At 39.3% G+C, this 20040-nt stretch overlaps 1 protein-coding gene across 4 annotated transcripts in view; it reads right to left on the reverse strand.

Annotated features, from left to right (window-relative positions):
* The window catches only part of LOC115218243 (pre-mRNA 3'-end-processing factor FIP1), a 28454-nt gene extending 8450 nt beyond the window's left edge, over positions 1-20004 (reverse strand). For 2 of the 4 annotated variants that reach the window (XM_029787976.2, XM_029787975.2), the window contains exons 1-10: positions 19858-20004; positions 15093-15132; positions 13540-13672; positions 8799-8905; positions 7529-7578; positions 7282-7413; positions 4766-4875; positions 3092-3167; positions 2077-2245; positions 546-661 (exon numbers count right to left, since the gene is read on the reverse strand). In XM_029787976.2, the coding sequence (XP_029643836.1) occupies positions 546-661; positions 2077-2245; positions 3092-3167; positions 4766-4875; positions 7282-7413; positions 7529-7578; positions 8799-8905; positions 13540-13672; positions 15093-15132; positions 19858-19921 (997 nt within the window). In that variant the 5' untranslated portion in view covers positions 19922-20004. The remainder of the gene's footprint in view (positions 1-545; positions 662-2076; positions 2246-3091; positions 3168-4765; positions 4876-7281; positions 7414-7528; positions 7579-8798; positions 8906-13539; positions 13673-15092; positions 15133-19857) is intronic. The other 2 variants (XM_029787978.2, XM_029787977.2) reach the window with 1 other exon arrangement.
* Positions 20005-20040: the final 36 nt, after the last annotated feature.

The following is a 20040-nucleotide window of genomic DNA, read 5'->3' on the forward strand; positions in this document are numbered from 1 at the left end:
ATGGTTCTAAAGCAAACTTCTTAACCACGCAGCCATCCTTGATGCAGTTAATTTAACTAATTTATGCACACAATATTTCCCTGAACACACAGATGGAATCTGAAAACAGAATTTAGAAAGCAACTACTAAATACCGGTAATTATTTAGTGCAATCCTTTACAGTTTAGGTCACTTCCCCACCAAAGTCCACCTGGGTACTAACATTAACACTTTCGTTACTGTATTTATTTTGAGATGCTCTGTTTCTTTCAATTAATTTTAAATATAACAAAGAATTTAGTAAAATAACTTAGTTATCATTCAGCTGGTGTTAGGAACATAAGTTGTGACTGAGGTTTGGTGGAAGATTTTAATTCAGAACTTATGACAACAAGACATTTGTACTCAGAGCCAGAACCGGTTTCAGCCGGGTTGGTAACGAATGGGTTAATAAAGTATTCCATGTGATTGCTAAGATTAGTGGAAACATCCAGTTGACACATGCGTAAAATGGCAGATTAAAATAAATTTTTGTGTGAGGTTGAGCTTGCATAATAATACTGACCTGGAGGTGGCATACCAGGGGGTGGCATGCCAGGTGGAGGTAGTCCATATTCAGGAATTTGTGCCAAATGGGGATGATGGGGTTGAATACCAGAAGGTGCAGGATATGGCTTGCGGCTAAAATATATAAAAATTGAAAAAAATATATATAAATAAATAAACAAACTGAAGCAGATTTGTTGGTGCTACTGTTGCAAAAAGAATGGAAGGAGACTGATAACAGTCAAAATATTTAGTCAACAATAGTTGACATGTTTTGTAAACATATTTTGTAAACAAACGAGCAATGTCAAGCTTGGTACTGAGTGGAAATTAAGAAACAACAGGAGAAAAGCCTATAAGAGACAACACAAAAAAAAAAAAAAAATTTTAATGCTTTCCAGGCTAGCATGGAGCGGACAGTTTGACAGGAGCTGGCAAGTCAGAAGACTGCATCAAACAGAACTGACCGTTTTGGCAGTATTTCTATTGTGATACCAGTGCTGATGACACGTAAGAGAACCTTCTGAACGTGGCCGTTGCCAGCCCCACCCCGACTGGCCTCGTCTGGCCCCTGTGCCGGTGTCATGTAAAAAGTACAATCCGATTGTGACCGTTGCCAGCCTCGTCTGGCATCTGTGCAGGTGGCACGTATAAAGCACCCACTACACTCACGGAGTGGTTGGCATTAGGAAGGGCATCCAGCTATAGAAACACTGCCAGATTAGACTGGGCCTGGCGCAGCCTTCTGGCTTCCCAGACCCCAGTTGAACCGTCCAACCCATGCTAGCATGGAAAACGGATGTTAAACAATGATGATGATGATGATGCTCTTCCTAAAACCAACCACATTATAGAATGTACTAGATGCTTTTTAGGTAGCACCAGCTAAGAGGTGTGTTATGTGTAGAGGAGTATTGAAGTAGTGACTTTCTCCAGGTGATGTGAGGTTAGAGTATGACAGAGAGACAAAAACAGGTGTCTTGCAGTAGAGAGAACACCTGGCTAGCCCAATGTGTGTGTGTGTATGTTTGCCTTGATGCCCTGTGATGATCGTAGGTGAGCATCACTGCCATACAAAGTGTTCTGTATTTCCAGTCTTCTGTAAAAACACATCTGGCAAAGGGGAAATATTATCTTGCTTAGAAACAGGTGATGGTTGGAAACAAGTAAGGTGTCCAGTCATAGAAAGTCTGCCTCAACAAATCCGTCTGAGCCATGCAAGCAGGGAAAAGTGAACATTGAAATGATGATGAAACTTAAAAGACAAAAGAGTTTATATATGTAATTGGCGGCGAGCTGGCAGAAACGTTAGCACGCCGGGCGAAATGCGTAGCCGTATTTCGTCTGCCGTTATGTTCTGAGTTCAAATTCCGCCGAGGTCGACTTTGCCTTTCATCCTTTCGGGGTCGATAAATTAAGTACCAGTTACGCACTGGGGTCGATGTAATCGACTTAAACCGTTTGTCTGTCCTTATTTATCCCCTTGTGGGTAGTAAAGAAATATATATGTAATTTAAAAGAAAGAGTTGGGGTTGTGTAACATTACTTACTAATCATTGGAATCTGTGGTTGGTATGGGTTCACTATTGTTAGCTGACTGAGCCGGTCTTCTTGAGTCTCTAGCTGTAGTTCCAATCACGTCTATTGTGCCAGACATTTTTCTGTTAGGAGGAGGTGCAGCTCGCTTACCCAGTAAACTTACAGGAGCATTGCCAGCATCTGCGAAAAACATCAAAAAAAATCACCAGCAATTCAGAACAACATCACAATATCACAATTTTAGAAAAACATCAAAAGAAATCAAAACATATTTGGGTCGTTATAGCTTTTATTTTACAAAGATCGATGTCAACGCTCACTTTTACATGCCTGCATGGTCAGATGATACTTGTTGAGGCAGGTTTTCTATGGCTGGATGCTCTTCCTGTCATCAACCCTCACCTGTTTCCAAGCAAGGAGATATTTCCCCGAGCTCTTTGAACATGAGAAGCACAAAGGCTGGACATACTTAGCTGGAAGAGTACAAACATAAATGATACTGTTTGTATATTAGTAACGTTTGTTTACAATTAGTGCAGAATATCAAGACAAGAAGACACAAATACACATGCACATATAGATATATGTATGGAGGCTAAGACATGGCTGGGTGGTTAAGAAGTTCACTTCTCAACCCCATGATTTTGGGTTCTGTCCCTCTATATAGCACTCTGGATGAAGTAGATTTTGCAAATGGAAACTGAAAGAAGCATTTCATGTATGTACGCATGTGTATAAACATATGCTGGTGTCTTTGTTTGTCCTTGTCTTGACATCATGCATAATTTGTAAGCAAGCGGTGTCCCTTGTTTTATAGTCTCCTGTGATAACACGTCCAGCCACAAAAATATCACCTTGCTTGGAAACAGGTGAGGGTTGGCAACAAGAGGGGCATCCAGTTGTAGAAAATCTGTGTCAGTGAATTCCATCTGACCTATGGAAGCAAGGAAAAGTGAAGGTTAAAACAACAGCAACAACATACATACACACATATATATTGATATATAAAATTTTTTGAAATCTTACTGTTTAATGCAGCAGGTTTTTCTTCAGGTGTACTGCGGGAGCTAAGAACAGGTGTTGGAGCACCAGCATGGTGAACCTGAAATAAAGAAATTATTAAAAGACAAATGTTTAATTAACATACAGTGACAATAATGATTTTCTCTGACTAGAAAAATAGCCAAATTTGTCAAGGAATAAAAAATGATCCTGGTATTTATTTCCATCAAACAGCAGGGCAGGACTTGAGCTAAGAATATCAAAGTATTAGGTTCATATATTGTATTGTCTGAGCCATCCCCACCGTCCAGACAAATATAATATTTTAAATAATATTATTTAATCTCCTTCCTTATTGTTAAGTTTAAGTAGCTGAAAGGTAGTGCTATCATGTTTTCACGCTGAGGATTAAATACCTATTTCTTTACTACCCACAAGGGGCTAAACACAGAGAGGACAAACAAGGACAGACAAACGGATTAAGTCGATTACATCGACCCCAGTGCGTAACTGGTACTTATTTAATCGACCCCGAAAGGGTGAAAGGCAAAGTCGACCTCGGTGGAATTTGAACTCGGAATGTAACGGCAGACGAAATACGGCTACGCATTTCGCCCGGCGTGCTAACATTTCTGCCAGCTCGCCGCCTTAAATACCTCTGTAAACAACCTCATCTCAAACCAGGAAGTCAATGAGCCTGACTAAAAATTAAGTCTAAGATCAATGTATGCATGATCATATTCCTTCCTGCCAGAGGTTTACTTACATTCCTCAATCATTCAATAAACTCAAGTTTAGCTGATTAATTTAATTCAAAACCGTATAGTTTCTGGTTCAATCTCACAACGCTGCACTTTGGGTGAGTGTTTTATACCATGGCCCCAAGTTGACTAATAATTTGCCAGTGAAATACCTTCGTCATCTAGTTGGCTGGCTTGCCCAAACTGATCATTCATGCTGGTTGTTTTAACAGCTGAATGTCTTGCCTGCACATAACACAACTTACAAATGATGGTAGTAGTTCACTAACCGAAATGGCTAATCCTGGTCAGTGACACTTTGTTCGCCGTTCATCCTCTCAGCATCTAGCAATATCTACTGTTGAAATAGTTCGCATTCACCATGCTGTGACCCCTAGCTTGGGTAGTTACCGAGTGCTAGGCCTTGCCAAGGGGCCACCCGTGATTTGGCCTGGGGCTGTTTATTCCTGTATTCACAGATGATTTCTATTTATATGCTAACTTAACCCATAGCTGGGACACTGACAGGTGCCACTACTCCAGGTCAGAGTAGACCTAGGAACAATAGTGGCTAAGAAGTGGTTCCACACTACCCCCAAAAGCCTGGCACTTCCTCATCAGGGACCGAATACTGGATGCAATTTAAAGTCATACACATGAAAAACTTACAAGACAGGAAATGTGTGGAAGCCTATTTTATACATACAAACATACTCACACAGACTCACTCACTCTCACATACACACACACACACACTTGCATGCACACACACACACTCATGTGCGCACACACACACACACATTTAAAACAACCAAACTTTTACAGAGAAGAATGGCCTTGCCTTAAACATCCAAATTCAGCTCACAGCAGATATATACATAATCATATAAAAGTATCTAATGTTGCAAACCTATCATCCATCTAAAGCAAAGGAAAACAGTTGACAGAAAATACTAACCATTATTTTGTTGGTTTGATTCTCCATACGTAATCGCCGCTGCTTCTCACAGTACTGTTGCCAAGTGTCTTCATTGAAACCATAATTGAAATAGTCAGTTATGTCAGCACCTGGGATACACAGAAACAACAACAACAATCAACAGAAATGTCAATTTTCTGGAAGTACTAGCTGTAACAGATGCATTATCTGGTGACTGGTTAATGGAAAATTGTTGCTAGATTTCTGGATGCTTCTTACCAAGAAAATGTATATTTACTTACAGCCATTGAGACTGTGCTGTGTGTTTACTGAAGTATTCATGATAAAAAAATTTTTTTAAATTAAACCCAAAAGGATCGGTTTTATATAGGATTTACCAGTTAAGATCAGTTCAACCCAGACTGGGACTGTTCTACTGTCATCAATATCATCATTTAACATCTGCTTTCCATGCTGGCATGGTTAGACCAGTGCTTCTCAAACTATCTGATGTGGCTTACCGGCAGTTTTTTTCCCCCCAATGTGCCAGGGACCAGTAATATTTCTTAGTAATATTAATTTATACTGGAAACAATATATATAATAAATATAATAAAAGTTGGAAATTTTTTTTTTATCATATATCTATTTTGTAAACAAATTTAGGCATAGGAGTGGCTGTGTGGTAAGTAGCTTGGCTTACCAACCACATGGTTCTGGATTCAGTCCCAATGCATGGCACCTTGGGCAAGTGTCTTTTACTATAGCCTCGGGCCGACCTAGGCCTTGTGAGTGGATTTGGTAGACGGAAACTGAAAGAAGCACGTTGTATATATGTATATGAGTGTGTGTGTGTGTGTGTGTGTATGTCTGTGTTTGTCCCCCCAACATCGCTTGACAACCGATACTGGTGTGTTTACGTCCCTGTAACTTAGCAGTTCGGCAAAAGAGACCGATAGAATAAGTACCAGGCTTACAAAGAATAAGTCCTGGGGTCGATTTGCTCGACTAAAGGCGATGCACCAGCATGGCCACAGTCAAATGACTGAAACAAGTAAAAGAGTAAATAATATAATATTACATAAGCATTTCATAATGTCTCTTTCTTTCTGGAAACTCACCACGTAATGGCAGCTGATGGCCCGCGGACTGGCGCCGGTCTGCGAACCACCACTTTGAGAAGCACTGGGTTAGACGGTTTGACTGGAACTGATAAGCCAGAGAGCTGCAACAGGTTCCAGTCTGATCTGGCAGGGTTTCTATGGTGGGATGCTTTCCTAACGCCGACTATTCCAAGCCATGACGAGTCTTCTCAAGCACAGTACATCATCAAAGGTCTCGGTCACTTGTTATCGCTTTTGGGACATCTAATGTATGAAGATCCTGCTTCACCACCTCATCCCGTGTCTTACGAAAATATTTGCGCTGGGACGGATTGAATTGTTCTTCCCAAGCCGTTCACTACCATCCCATTTTTTCAGCTATCAGACAACAGACTGAAGGGACCTATCAGAGAATAGGTCCCTATCAAAAGTAAAATTGTGTGTTCTTACCAAAGAACTTTCCTTGTAGTTGGTTTGCTTCAAGCTAAGGCATCTGGAGTTTTCTGATAGAAAACCTACATTGCATCTTATCCAAAACTGCACTAACTTTGATAAAACCCACTGACTTTCTAAACTTAGACCACTGTAATTGTCCTTCAGTTTTATTTGTTGTACTTTTAAAGGAGTCCCTTTGGTCATGAATGACCATGAGATTGCACCTAGAAAGTTCCCCTCCGAGGTACAAATCTGGGTAAAGTCATTTATGGAAGACCAGTAGCAACCACTGCATACTACCCTCCCTTCTTCATGCCACCAATGCTATCCAAAGGAAAGGCAAAAGCTGAGACAGCTTGGTACCAGTGATTTCACAAATCATTTCTACAGCTGAGTGAACTGAAGCAATGTGAAATAAAGTGTCGAACACAGCACACAGCTCAAGCAAGTAACAGAACTCACTACTCCATGATTGTGAGCCCGATACTCTAACCACTGAGCCATGCACCTTCACTGCACTTTACAATGATATTGCTAAACCAGTCACTGAGAATAATATGACTTTCCTTCCCTACCTGTAACCAATATAGTACCTAGACACATCATTTTTAAAGTTCATTTTTCCATGCTGGCATGGGTTGGTCAGTTCAACAGGACTGCACCTAACTCCCTTGTCTTCTCTGGCATGGCTTCTACAGCTGGATGCCCAACCTAATGCCAACCTCTTTACTGAGTGTACTGGGTGCTTTTATTGTGGTATCATAAAACTAAGAGCTAACCCTTTAGTGTTTAGATTACTCTCTCTCTCTCAAATGTAATGCTTATCTATTCCCATTGTTTTGAATTAATCATGAATTATCTTGTAGCTAAGACATTTACAGGACATGATTGCTTAGTTTTAGAAAGACATTGTAGGATAGGTGTAAGAGGCCAGCTCTGGCCAGTTTTAACAAAAGACTGGTAGAATATTTAGGTCAGATATTGCTGGTTTGAATGCTAAAGAGTGAAATAACTCACCAGGCTTCCTCCAAGGTTTATCTTCTGCTTGAAGGCTATCAAAATCAAAGTCATATGTAGGAACACCATTATTTGTGCCAACAGCTTCCAAATCAATTCCTTTTCCTTGAGGTTTATTTAAGCCGCTCGTTCCTGCAAATTATAAAAATAAATCTTGAATTAAAAGGAATTAAGTAATCAATCAGAGATTATAGATAGTTTATTGATCCAAGTTTCCAATGAAATTAATTCAACCAATATGAATTACCTGAGGAAGATTTGTTATAACCAGTGCCCTGTTTGAAAATTCTTGGTGTCCTGGAATGAATAAATAAATAAATATAATTGAATTTTAAAAAAACATGAAACAAAACAAATCCAATAAAAACCAAAATAATTTAATGAAAATCTGTTATTGAAAGCAAATAAATCTGGAAGATTTCTTTTTTTTGTTTTTCGAGGTCATTAACTATGTCTGGAGACTGCAATGGCTCATTTGGGAATTGAACTTGAGTCAAAGAGTTGACTAGGAACAAACTATTATTCTACAATACTTGGTGTGGTTGAGAAGCTAGCTTCGCAACCATGTGATCTTGGAATCAGTCTCAATGCTTGGTACCCTGGGCAAGTGTTTCCTACTGTAGACCCAGGTCGACAAAAGGCACACAAGTGGATATGGTAGACATATTCTTGTCTCAACATATCGTGAGGGTTGCAAATGAACATCGCTGTCATACAAGTAATGGCATTTGTTTCCAGCCTTCCACGAAAACATGTTCAGTCATGGGGAAATATTATCTTGCTTAGAAACATGTGAGGGGTGGCAACAGGAAGGGCATCTAGCCATAGAAAATCTACCTCATCAAATTCCATTAGACCTGTGCAAGCATGTGAAAATGGATGTTAAATGATGATTATGATGGCTCACTGGAAGCAAACTATTTTATAAAAAGCTTTTAATAAAGTGAATAAAGTTTAATATTTTTTTTAAGTATCACTTAATTGTAGTTAATTAAACAAAGACAAGATGTGAATACAAGTGCTAAAAGACAGCAAAATTCTTCTGAATAATAGAACCAATGCAATAAACCTTTTAGTGTTCAGATTATTCTGCCAAATGTAATGCTTGCTTATACACATTATTTTGAATTTATCCTGCATTATCTTGTGACCTTGATATTCCAATGATGTGATTGTTTATGTTCAAATTGACATTCTAGGGTAGGCGTGAGATGTCAGATCTGGCCAGTTTGAACATAAAACAAGTAAAATATTTTGACTGGATATATCCAGTTTAAATGCTAAAGGGTTAATGCTGGTAATATATCAGACATAGAAAGTTTTCTGCATCAAACATTTGATCAGAGACAAAAATCACTCTTACACAAACACATACACAGAGTGCCACATTACTAAAGCTGTTATGTTGAATCTGTGGGTCACCCAAGAGATTTAGATGCCTCCAGGGTCAGAATAACTATTATGGTTAAATTCTGAGATATTTTCTATTTCTTTACAAAAGAAAGATGGCAACTTACTCATAGACAGATGGTCCTGACTTGATGTCACCAATCGTAACCTGGACCAAATCATCATCATCGGAATCGTCATCTTCTTTCCGGTCACCAAGATCTTCTTCACCACTCTAGAAATTCAAAATGTCACAAGTTTGTTTCAACAAAAGTCAAAAGGCCATCAACAGATGACTATCACTAACTTCAAAAGAGAATCACATGGGAGACAGAAAGAAAACAAACATTTTAAATCACTGGTACATGCATGGTTGTGTGGTTAAGAAATCTGTTTCCAGCCATGTGATTTCAGGTTCAGCCCCACTGCATGGTGCTTGCATGGGCAAGTGTTTTCTATTACAAACCCAGGCCAATGAAAGCCTTCTGAGTGAATATTTGGTAGACAGAAATTGAAAGATGCCCATCATATATATATATATATATATATCAGATTGAGTAAAAAGTAAGCAGCGTTTTGAACCATGAAGAATTTGTACAGGATTTTTGCAGAGTTTTGAATTTATTTTAAACATTTCTTTTGCAATTGTCTAATACAGACTTGCCCAAATGCATCAATAAATTAACATTGATATTTTCTTCACCGTTGTTACAATAATCTGAAATGGAACTGGCAAAGCACGTTATTCAAGCAATTTTGCTATTCAACATCAAAAAAGGACTTAAAGCAGCTGAAATTGCTCGCGATATCAACGAAATGTTTAATGAGGAAATGATCAGTGAGTGGTCAGCTTGAAAATGGTTTAAATGATTTCACAGTGAAGACCTGAGCCTTGAAGATTATGAGCATAGTAGACGTCCAACCGTCATCGATGACAGTCAATTAAGGACCGTTGTCGAGAAAGATCCATGTAAAACCACTTGAGAACTGGCAAAAGAACTTCAAGTTAGCCAGAAAACTGCATGCAATTGGAAAATCGAAAAAGCTTGACAAATGGGTACCACACGATTTGAATGAAAATCAGAAAATGCACAGATATGAAATTTGTTCGTTGTTTCTTCTCCGTAACAAAACCAATCCATTTCTCAACCATATTGCAACTTGTAGTGAAAAGTGGATTCTGTACAACAATACAAAACATTCCTCGCAGTGGTTCGACCAAAATGAAGCACTGAAAACCTTCTTTCAACTCGAGCTCTTCAAAAAGAAGGTTATGGTGACTGGTGGTGTATTGCTGGACTCATCCACTATAACTTCTTAAAACCCGGAAACATACTGCCATGAAATTGCCAAAACGAACGCGGGCATGGCTGTGTGGTTAGGGAGCTTGCTTCCTAGCTACATGGTTTCGGGTTCAGTCCCACTGCGTGGCACTTTGGGTAGGTGTCTTCCACTATAGCCTCGAGCCGACTGGAGCTTTGTGATTGAATTCGGTAGGTGGAAGTTACTGCCATGTGTGTATGTGTGCGTATAGCTGCTCAGTGCCTCTCCGAAAGAGAGGGAGGGAACAAAAAACTGCTATTCCTCAGTCCCAGATTGGTCAACAGAAGAGGGCCAATCATTCTTCATCACAATGCTCAACCACACGTTTCACTAATGATGCTCCAGAATTTGAGGGAACTTGGCTACCAAGTTTTTCCCCACCCAGCTTATTCCCCAGACTTTTCCCCTGCCGACTACCACCTTTTCAAGCACCTTGATGGTTTCCTGCAAGAGGAGTTCAAAAATCAAACTGATGCCGGAAGTGTATACAAAGAGTTCATCAGCTCCAGAACAACAGATTTTTATGTTACTGGAATAAACAAACTTGTAATTCATTGGCAAAAATCTGTTCATTGTAATGGTACTTTGATGAATAAAATTTCCACATTGTTGAAATATATTGTGATGAATTTCATGTTTCAAAACGTTACTTACTTTTTACTCAGCCAGATATATTTATGAGAGAGTTCAAATTCTCCATCTGTATGTGTTTGTTTGCTGATTGTAAACAAAAATTTCACTGACAGTGTTTTTGCTTGCCATACACCATGAAAGCATGTCCAGGCTTATTGACATGTCTAGATATGTTGCACAATCTTTGTAAACAAAACACTCATTTGTATGATATTGGGTTTATCCCCCACCCCCATTTCTCCATATATACATGTCTGAGTTATTTGTAGTTTGACAGATAAGGAGAATATTACCTCCCTTGGAAACAAGTGAGGATAGGTGACAGTAAAGGCATCAGGCTGTATAAAACTCTATACCAACATATTCTCATGTGACCTATGCAAGCACCGAAAAGTAGACATTAAAACAATGATAATGGTGGTGATGCCAAGGTAATCATTCATATTCCCAACATGAGGTAATGACGTGGTAGAATAAGAACAAATTCCCATCGAAATTAATCAACATCAATGGAAATTGCAGCTGTGATACCAGTGCCTATGATACATAAGAGAACCATCCGAACGTGGCCGTTGCCTGCGCCGCCCCGACTGGCCCCCGTGCCGGTGGCAAGTAAAAAGCACCATCCGATCGTGGCCGTTTGCCAGCCTCGCCTGGCCCCCGTGCCAGTGGCACGTAAAAAGCACCATCCGATCGTGGCCGTTTGCCAGCCTCGCCTGGCCCCCGTGCCAGTGGCACGTAAAAAGCATCATCCGATCGTGGTCGTTTGCCAGCCTCGTCTGGCACCTGTGCCGGTGGCACGTAAAAAGCACCCACTATACACACGGAGTGGTTGGCGTTAGGAATGGCATCCAGCCGTAGAAACATTGCCAGATCAGACTGGGCCTGGTGCAGCCTTCTGGTTTCCCAGACCCCAGTTGAACCGTCCAACCCATGCTAGCATGGAAAGCGGATGCTAAACGATTATGATGATGATGTTGGCGTTATGAAGGGCATCCAGCCATAGAAACACTGCCAGATCAGACTGGGCCTGGTGCAGCCTTCTGGCTTCCCAGACCCCAGTTGAACCGTCCAACCCATGCTAGCATGGAAAGCGGATGCTAAACGATTATGATGATGATGTTGGCGTTATGAAGGGCATCCAGCCATAGAAACACTGCCAGATCAGACTGGGCCTGGTGCAGCCTTCTGGCTTCCCAGACCCCAGTTGAACCGTCCAACCCATGCTAGCATGGAAAGCGGATGCTAAACGATGATGATGATAGAAAATGCAGTGCAGTCTGGAGTTACAGCCTTGTACATTATCAGTCCAAATACTGCCTTAAATGACTTTGCCTTCTAAGAACAACTCTGGTTTATCTAGTGATTCATAACAGTTGTATGAAAACTTAGAGACATCAAATAAGAAGTCTATGAATATTCAATATTTCAACATGTCTAAAGCCATAAATATTCTGGTTGTTAAAGGATGGTCGTGTGGTTAAGAAGTTCACCCCAACCATGCAAATTTTGGGGATCAGTCCCACTGTACAGCACTCTGAGCAAATTTTTTCTATTATAGTGTGCATGTGTGTTGGAGAAATGGATGAACGTTTCTCATCTATTTTTGTGTCTGTTTTCTCATCCTAACATGGGTTAGATGAAAATATAATAGATGCATTGTTTTACAGCCAGATCCCCAACCTGTTGCTAACCATTACCAGTTTTCCATGTCTTTAATGGTGCAAAGCCAGCAGAAAATTTGTTGACAGAGGAAATAACAACATCACTGTTTGTAGCTCGGTGATTTTTGGAGAAGCACAAATGCAAACAAACACACACACACACGCACGCGCAAGTGCACACACACACACACAAGGCTTCTCTCAGTTTCTGTCCACCAGAACTACCCAGCAGGCTTTGACCAATGTGGGGTTATAATAGAAGACATTCACCCAAGATTCTGTACAATAAGACTGATCTCAAAAACTACATGGTGGTGCATCTATGTTTTTCATTCTGTTTTGTGCTTTATATATTCTCCTTTTATCAATTCTCTTTGTACAATTTTGACAGATTTCTCTTACGCAAAGTAACTAATGTAAAGGTGCTGCAGTTTAGTTTTTAATAACATTACACTTAAACTATGTATAAGAACAAAACAAGTGATTAAGACATTTGGTATGGCAACTTACACATTGAAGTACAAATATTTCACAGTTCAAACACTAGGTCTCACTGAGGCAATGACTAGTGACCGGGACTTTTGGAAATATGCTGTGCTTGAGTAGACCCGGCAAGCCAAGAGAGACCATAGCCTCGTGGCCTATGCCAAGGGTGTAACCAGCCCACTTATGCGTACCTTTCTTTCATTGGACACTAAACTCTGCTTGCGAAGACTTGTTGAGGCAAGTGAAATCGAAATCAAATTCGATGACTGGCATCCATGCTAGTGGAGCACTAAGAGTACCATCCGAGTGTGATTGTTGCCAGAGCAGCAAACTGACCTCCTGCCGGTAGCACGTAAGCAGCACCATTCAAGCGTGATCGTTAGCAGCGTCACCTTACTGGCACTTGTGCCGGAGGCATATGAAAAAACATTCGAGTGAGGTCATTGCCAGTGCCACTAGACTGGTTCCTGTGCAGGTGGCACGTTAAAAACATCTTTTGAGCATGGCCGTTGCCAGCACCACCTGACTGGCCCTCGTGCCAGTGGCACATAAAAGCACCCACTACACTCTCGGAGTGGTTGGCATTAGGAAGGGCATCCAGCTGTAGAAACTCTGCCAGATCAGACTGGAGCTTGGTGCAGCCATCTGGTTCGCCAGTCCTTAGTCAAATCATCCAACCCATGCTAGCATGGAAAGCAGACGTTAAACAATGATAATGATGATGATGATCACAGTGATTGAAATTATGTGAAACCAGACTCACCAATTCTCCCGCTTCCTTATCATCAGGGTCTTTAGGTTTAGCCTGACTAGATCCATTAGTTGCTGATGGAGGACTACCTTCTTTCACTGAGCCTTCAGATTTTACACTTTCATCAGCATCGTTTCTGCCATCACTAAACATAAAACGAAAATATTTGTTACATTTATAATAGAAATGGTTCTCAAAAGTTTACAGACAAACAAATGAAGAAAAAAAAAACACAAAATTCAATTTGGTTATGAGAATTGATCAGTAATTTTTGTTCCACATCCAATTTGTTTCATGAGATTGAGATTTGTTTAACCCTTTAGCATTCAGATTATTCTGTTAAATATAATATTTATTCATCCATATTGTTTTGAGCTAATCATGCATTATTTCGTAGCTTTAAGATTTCGATGATGTTATCACTTTTTTTTTTAGATTGACATTATAGGTTGGTGTGAGATACCAAATCTGGGCAGTTTTAACAGAAAACAGGTAGATTATTTGGGCCGGATATGGCTGGTTTAAACACTAAAGGGTTAAACACATTAGGTTTCAAGTAGAATCTATTCTAAAAACTGAACAATTTATAGTATATCAGGGTTGTGGTTTTTTAGCTTGGTTCACAGTTATGTATCTTACTAAGAACACAAGGCATAGTCTGTAGACAGTACCCGTGATAGATAACACAGGCATGTTCATATAGCATCTTTGATATACCACGTGTTCACACTATACCAATCAAGAAAGTGCAGCAGACAACATCTATTGGCTGTCACAGAGACATATGATGGCCTCCATGGCATGTTGCAAAGGTATGTGTGGTCAGCAACCATGGCTTTTGTGCAAGTATTCATGGCTGCCACACAGCCACTATGTCATTCCACTTCATTTCTTAAAAATTTGTTCATCAAATGTTTTAAGTTTTCTTCTAAGGCAGTGATTCTCAACCAGTATTTACTCATGGACCGCTTTGATCCCTATTTTACTCGGGTGGACCTCCATAGCCATTCAATGTTTAAAAAATCTCTATATATAAACGGCAGTTTGTCTGTGCGTGTTTCTGTGTGTCTGTTTGCTTGTACCCTCACCCTGACCACGGCTTTCAACCGATTCTGATGAAACTTGACACACACATAGGCCAATGTCATAATTCAAAACTAACGCAGCGAAATTTTGAAAAGTTCCCCCAGTTCTGAAAAAAATCGATAAATTCGACATGGGGTCGACAATGAGAAACACAAACCACAAACTATCTAGGGACGCAACTCCACCTTTTTTAAATCTCAAAAAAATTTACCATCATTTTTTCCATTTTTTTGCTATTTTTTGGCTATAACTCTCTAAAAATGCTTTATAGTTATTCCCTTACAAACCTGAGCAACGCCGGGCGATACTGCTAGTCCTCTTATATTTTTATAATTAAATATTTTGTGTATTGTAAAAGCATAGTCAATTCATTGCACATAAATTTTAACAACCAAATCTTATATAGACCCTGGTTGAAAACCAATGCTCTAAGATAACCAGAGCAAGCCTTAAAAATCAATTTCAAGGAAAAAACTTACCTAGTTGGAGGAGGTTCTGAATTTTCTTTACTTTCAGAATCTAGAAAAAAAAAAGAAAAAGAAAAGAACAAATCAAAATAACAATAAATTTAGTGATGACTATAAGATACAAATAAAATATGACAGCAACTAACAATTGATATGCATAATTTTGTCTCATCATAATTCTAAGATTCCTTTTCCCATGCTTGCATGGGTCAGACAAAATTGTTAAGGCAGATTTTTCTATGACCGGATGCTTTTCCTGTTGCCAACCTGCACTTGCATCCAAGCAAGTTAGTAATCCCTTAGTCTATCAAACAAAACAGCCTGGACATAGTCATGAAGTTTTGCTTATAAAGATTATGCAAAATGTCAAATAATCCAGACATGCTTTTGTGGTTGACTGTAAGCACATGACACTGCCCGATATATCATCATCGTTTAACGCCCGCTTTCCATGCTAGCATGGGTCGTTGACAGTCAACAAACGAAGTTTGCTTTAAAAGCGTTGAGATGTATTGAAAGATACAGATAAGGAAATAATTTTATTCCCAAACGCAGGATAATGCTAATATAGCATTAACAGGATAAGCTATCCATATTTTGCAAAAAAATCTATTGGTAGCCAGATTTTTCTGCAAAATATGGATAGTTTATCCAGTTCATGCTATATTATTAGCATTATCCTGCGTTTGAGAATAAAATTATTTCCTTATCTCTCTCTCTCTCATTATATATATATTTTTTAAAACCAAGGTCTGTCGTTTTGTTTGCAGACACCAAATACATAAAGACAAGTGAAAACCATGCACACAGACATACACATATGCTGTTTATATACATGAACAGGCTACTTCAGTTTCTGTCTACCAAATTTCACTTACAAGGTATTGGTCAACCCAGAACTATTGTACGGAATATCAGCTTACAACATTAATGCAGTGAAACTGAACCCATAACCATTTGGTTTGGAAAGGAACTTCTAATTGGTCATCACCCTTTAACTCTACGCAACCTTTTTTTTACATTTGCAGGCGGCATCCCCGTCTCCTACTCTCTATACAATCTTGCAAGCAAACTTCACATTTTTCCATGCTTGAATGAGTCAGACAGAATTCAGTAAGGCAGATTTTGTATAGCCAGATGTCCTTCCTGTCACCAACCTTTCCAAGCAAGATAATATTTCCCCATGTCAGGACATGTCTTTGATGTTAGATTTGAAAGAAACAATAGCGTTGTATGACAGGGATGCTCATTTACAATTATTGCAGGATATCAAAAGAAAGACGTGTGTAAGTGCACACTCACACACACACACTGGTGTCTTTTCAGTAACATCTATGAAATTCACTCACAAGACTTTGGTCTGCTTTGATTTATATTAAAAGGCACTATCCCAAAGAGCCATGCAGCACAATTGAACCCAAACTAATATTGTCGGAAAGCAAACTTAACCATACAGCCATATCTGTAACTAAGTGAAATTGACTTACTGTCAAGTTAATGTTTTATGGTATAACAGGCCTCTGATACATAAACAGAGATTAAAAAACATGGTAACTTTTGACAAGTCACCAGACGAGGTACATCTGCACCGAATGATGCACCACAACGATTTGTACAGAATCTCACCAATGCACAATGGGTTAAAACCATTGTAGTGATTAATAAAGAATTTCATGAATTCCATTTTCTCTTTCTCTCACATGGGTATGGATTCCATCAAATTTACTGAAATGTGAGAAGTGTCCATTTTGTCACTTTCCTATATTCATGCTTCTCTTCATAAGAAAGGGTTAGTTACAGAGCAAGGTTTCATTTTTATTTACTCAGCTCCTATAACTTTATATGGTTTTGATTCTTTTAGTATGCATTAAGGTAATGGAATTTTATGCTTGCTCTGATTAAAGTACTTTTATACAACCCTCACCTCAACCACACAGATCTACATTCACAAATTTGTAAAATTATTTTAATCAGACCAAGTAAAAATATTCCATTATAATTATAAACTTAAAGAACTAATAAAACACGTGCAAAAAAGAAAAAAAATCAAAGCCAAATAATATAAAAGTGTAGGAGTTGAATAAATGAAAATAAAATGCTTAATGTTCCTATAAATAACCACTCTCTCTCTCTAAATCATATTAATGTTCATTTTTCCATGTTTGCTTAGGTCAGATGGGATTTACTGGGGTACATTTTGTGCAGCCAACCCCCACGCGTTTCCAAGCAAGATATTACCCCATTGCTGGAAATGTCTTCACAGAAGATTGGAAACAAAAGACAAGTTGTAAGATTATGACAGAGACACTCACAACTATCATGAAATGTCAAGACAAGCAAATACAAACACACATGGACATACACACACACACTATATATATCATCATCATTTAATGTCCGCTTTCCATAGTGGCATAGGTCCGATGGTTTGACTGAGGGCTGGCAAGCCAGAAGGCTGCACCAGGCTCCAATAACTCTGAGAGTGTAGTGAATGCTTTTTGCATGCCACCAGCACAAGGGCCAGTAAGGCAGTACTGGTATCAACCACACTCGAATGGTGCTTTTTACGTGCCACCAGCATGGGAGTCAGTAAGGTAGCACTGGCATCGACCACGCTCAAATGGTGCTTTTTATGTGCCACTGGCATGGGACCAGTCAGGCGGCACTGGCAACCACACTCAAATGGTACTTTTTTACATGTCAATCAGGCAGTACTGTCATCGGCCACGACGACTTCACTTGCCACAACAGGTCTTCTCAAGCACAGCATATCTTCAAAGGCCTCGGTGAGGCCCAACATTTGAAGGTCATGCTTCACCACCTCATCCCAGGTCTTCCTAGCTCTGCTTTTCCACAGGTTTCCTCTACTGCTAGGGTGTGACACTTTTTCACACAACTGTCCTTATCCATATGCAACACATGACCATACCAGCGCAGTCATCTCTCTTCCACACCACATCTGATGCTTCTTATGTCCAACTTTTCTCTTAGGGCGCTTACACTCTGTCATGTATGCACACTGACATTACACATTCATGCACACACACACACATATATATAGTTCTGCGTTCAGTCCCACTGCATGGCACCTTGGGTAAATGTCTTCTATAGCCTCAGGCTGACCAAAGCCTTGTGAGTGGATTTGGTTGATAGAAACTGAAAGAAGCACGTGGTGTGTGTGTATATATATATATATATGATGATGATGATATATATATATATATATATACACACATTGTGTGTGTGTGCATGTCTCTGTTCTCCCAACATCGTTTGACAACCGATGCTGGTGTGTATACGTCCCCGTAACTTATCGGTTCGGCAAAAAAGACCAATAGAATAAGTATTAGGCTTACAAAGAATAAGTTCTGGGGTCAATTTGTTCGAATAAAGGTGGTGCTGTCAAATGACAAACAGGTAAATATATAATATATATATATATATATATATATTAACACACACACACACACATATATATATATATACACACACATAAAATCATCATTTAATATCCATTTTTCATACTGGCACAGAATAATGGATTTTTTTTTTTATGAAATTTTCTCGCGGGGGCAGACATGTGTAGATATGCCATACAAAATGCCTTGCAATTTAGTTCAATACAACAAAAATAACTTGATTTTATTGAAATTATCTACTTCGAGAGAAAGTAAACAAACACTTAGTGCTAATGCAACAGATATCATACGTCCCATAAGTAGTTATAATAATATTTGGTATTAAATTATGTTTCGCAGAAAAACCAGACGGGCATGAAAAGAATTATAAACACAGGAAAGTGACAAAGCGGACACCTCTCACATTTCACAATGATCAGTAAATTTGATGGAAACTTCACTCAAAAACAATTGCAAATGTAAAAACACACACACACAAGGGTTTAAAGAAAATTGAAACATTTTATAAATTTGAATTGAGATCTAAATTACTGAAAGATGTGTAAAAAAAAATTAAAATTAATTTTGCAACATAGGCGCAGGAGTGGCTGTGTGGTAAGTAGCTTGTTTACCAACCACATGGTTCCGGGTTCAGTCCCACTGCGTGGCACCTTGGGCAAGTGTCTTCTACTATAGCCCTGAGCCGACCAATGCCTTGTGAGTGGATTTGGTAGATGGAAACTGAAAGAAGCCTGTCGTATATATGTATATATATGCGTGTGTGTTTGTGTGTCTGTGTTTGTCCCCCTAGCATTGCTTGACAACCGATGCTGGTGTGTTTACGTCCCCGTCACTTAGCGGTTCGGCAAAATAGACCGATAGAATAAGTACTGGGCTTACAAAAGAATAAGTCCCGGGGTCGAGTTGCTCGGCTAAAGGCGGTGCTCCAGCATGGCCGCAGTCAAAATGACTGAAACAAGTAAAAGAGTAAAAGAGAGAGTAACGTAAAATGAGAGGGTAAATTTTCGACAAACGGAGCATGCAATCCGGTTTCAATCCCCCCAGTCGATATCATTTGCTTTCCTTTAAATTACCAACGCCATTAAAGAAAGGAACGAAAATTATAACTCCTTATTGCGTGCAATGTAAGCAATGAAAAGGGGTTCTTTTATAAAAATAATGCCATATTTTTGAAGTGTTTTCGAGCCACAATTTATAAGGGAGGCAAACATAGAGATTTAAGCACGAAAAGGGAAAAGCTGATACGGTCGAGGCCAGAACCGGACTGGTGTAAAGCATCCAATATGTCGAAGAATAGATATAATGAATACATACGAACTCAGCTATCTACAGCAGCAAGAATACAAGAGCAAGCCTACCTCCATATAACCAGGCATCGTCGTCTTCAACTCCGTCAACTGTTGGCGGCGCAGTTGCATCCATTATTAAGATTTACACAACAAATCACGGACTAAAATCTCACGCAAACGAGACTTTATTGTTTCCTACTTATTTCTTTTCACATAATGTTTTTAGTAAACACGAATCTTGTATTAATTTTT

Source organism: Octopus sinensis, linkage group LG13, assembly GCF_006345805.1.
Source record: "Octopus sinensis linkage group LG13, ASM634580v1, whole genome shotgun sequence".
NCBI classification, from domain to species: Eukaryota; Metazoa; Mollusca; class Cephalopoda; order Octopoda; family Octopodidae; genus Octopus; species Octopus sinensis.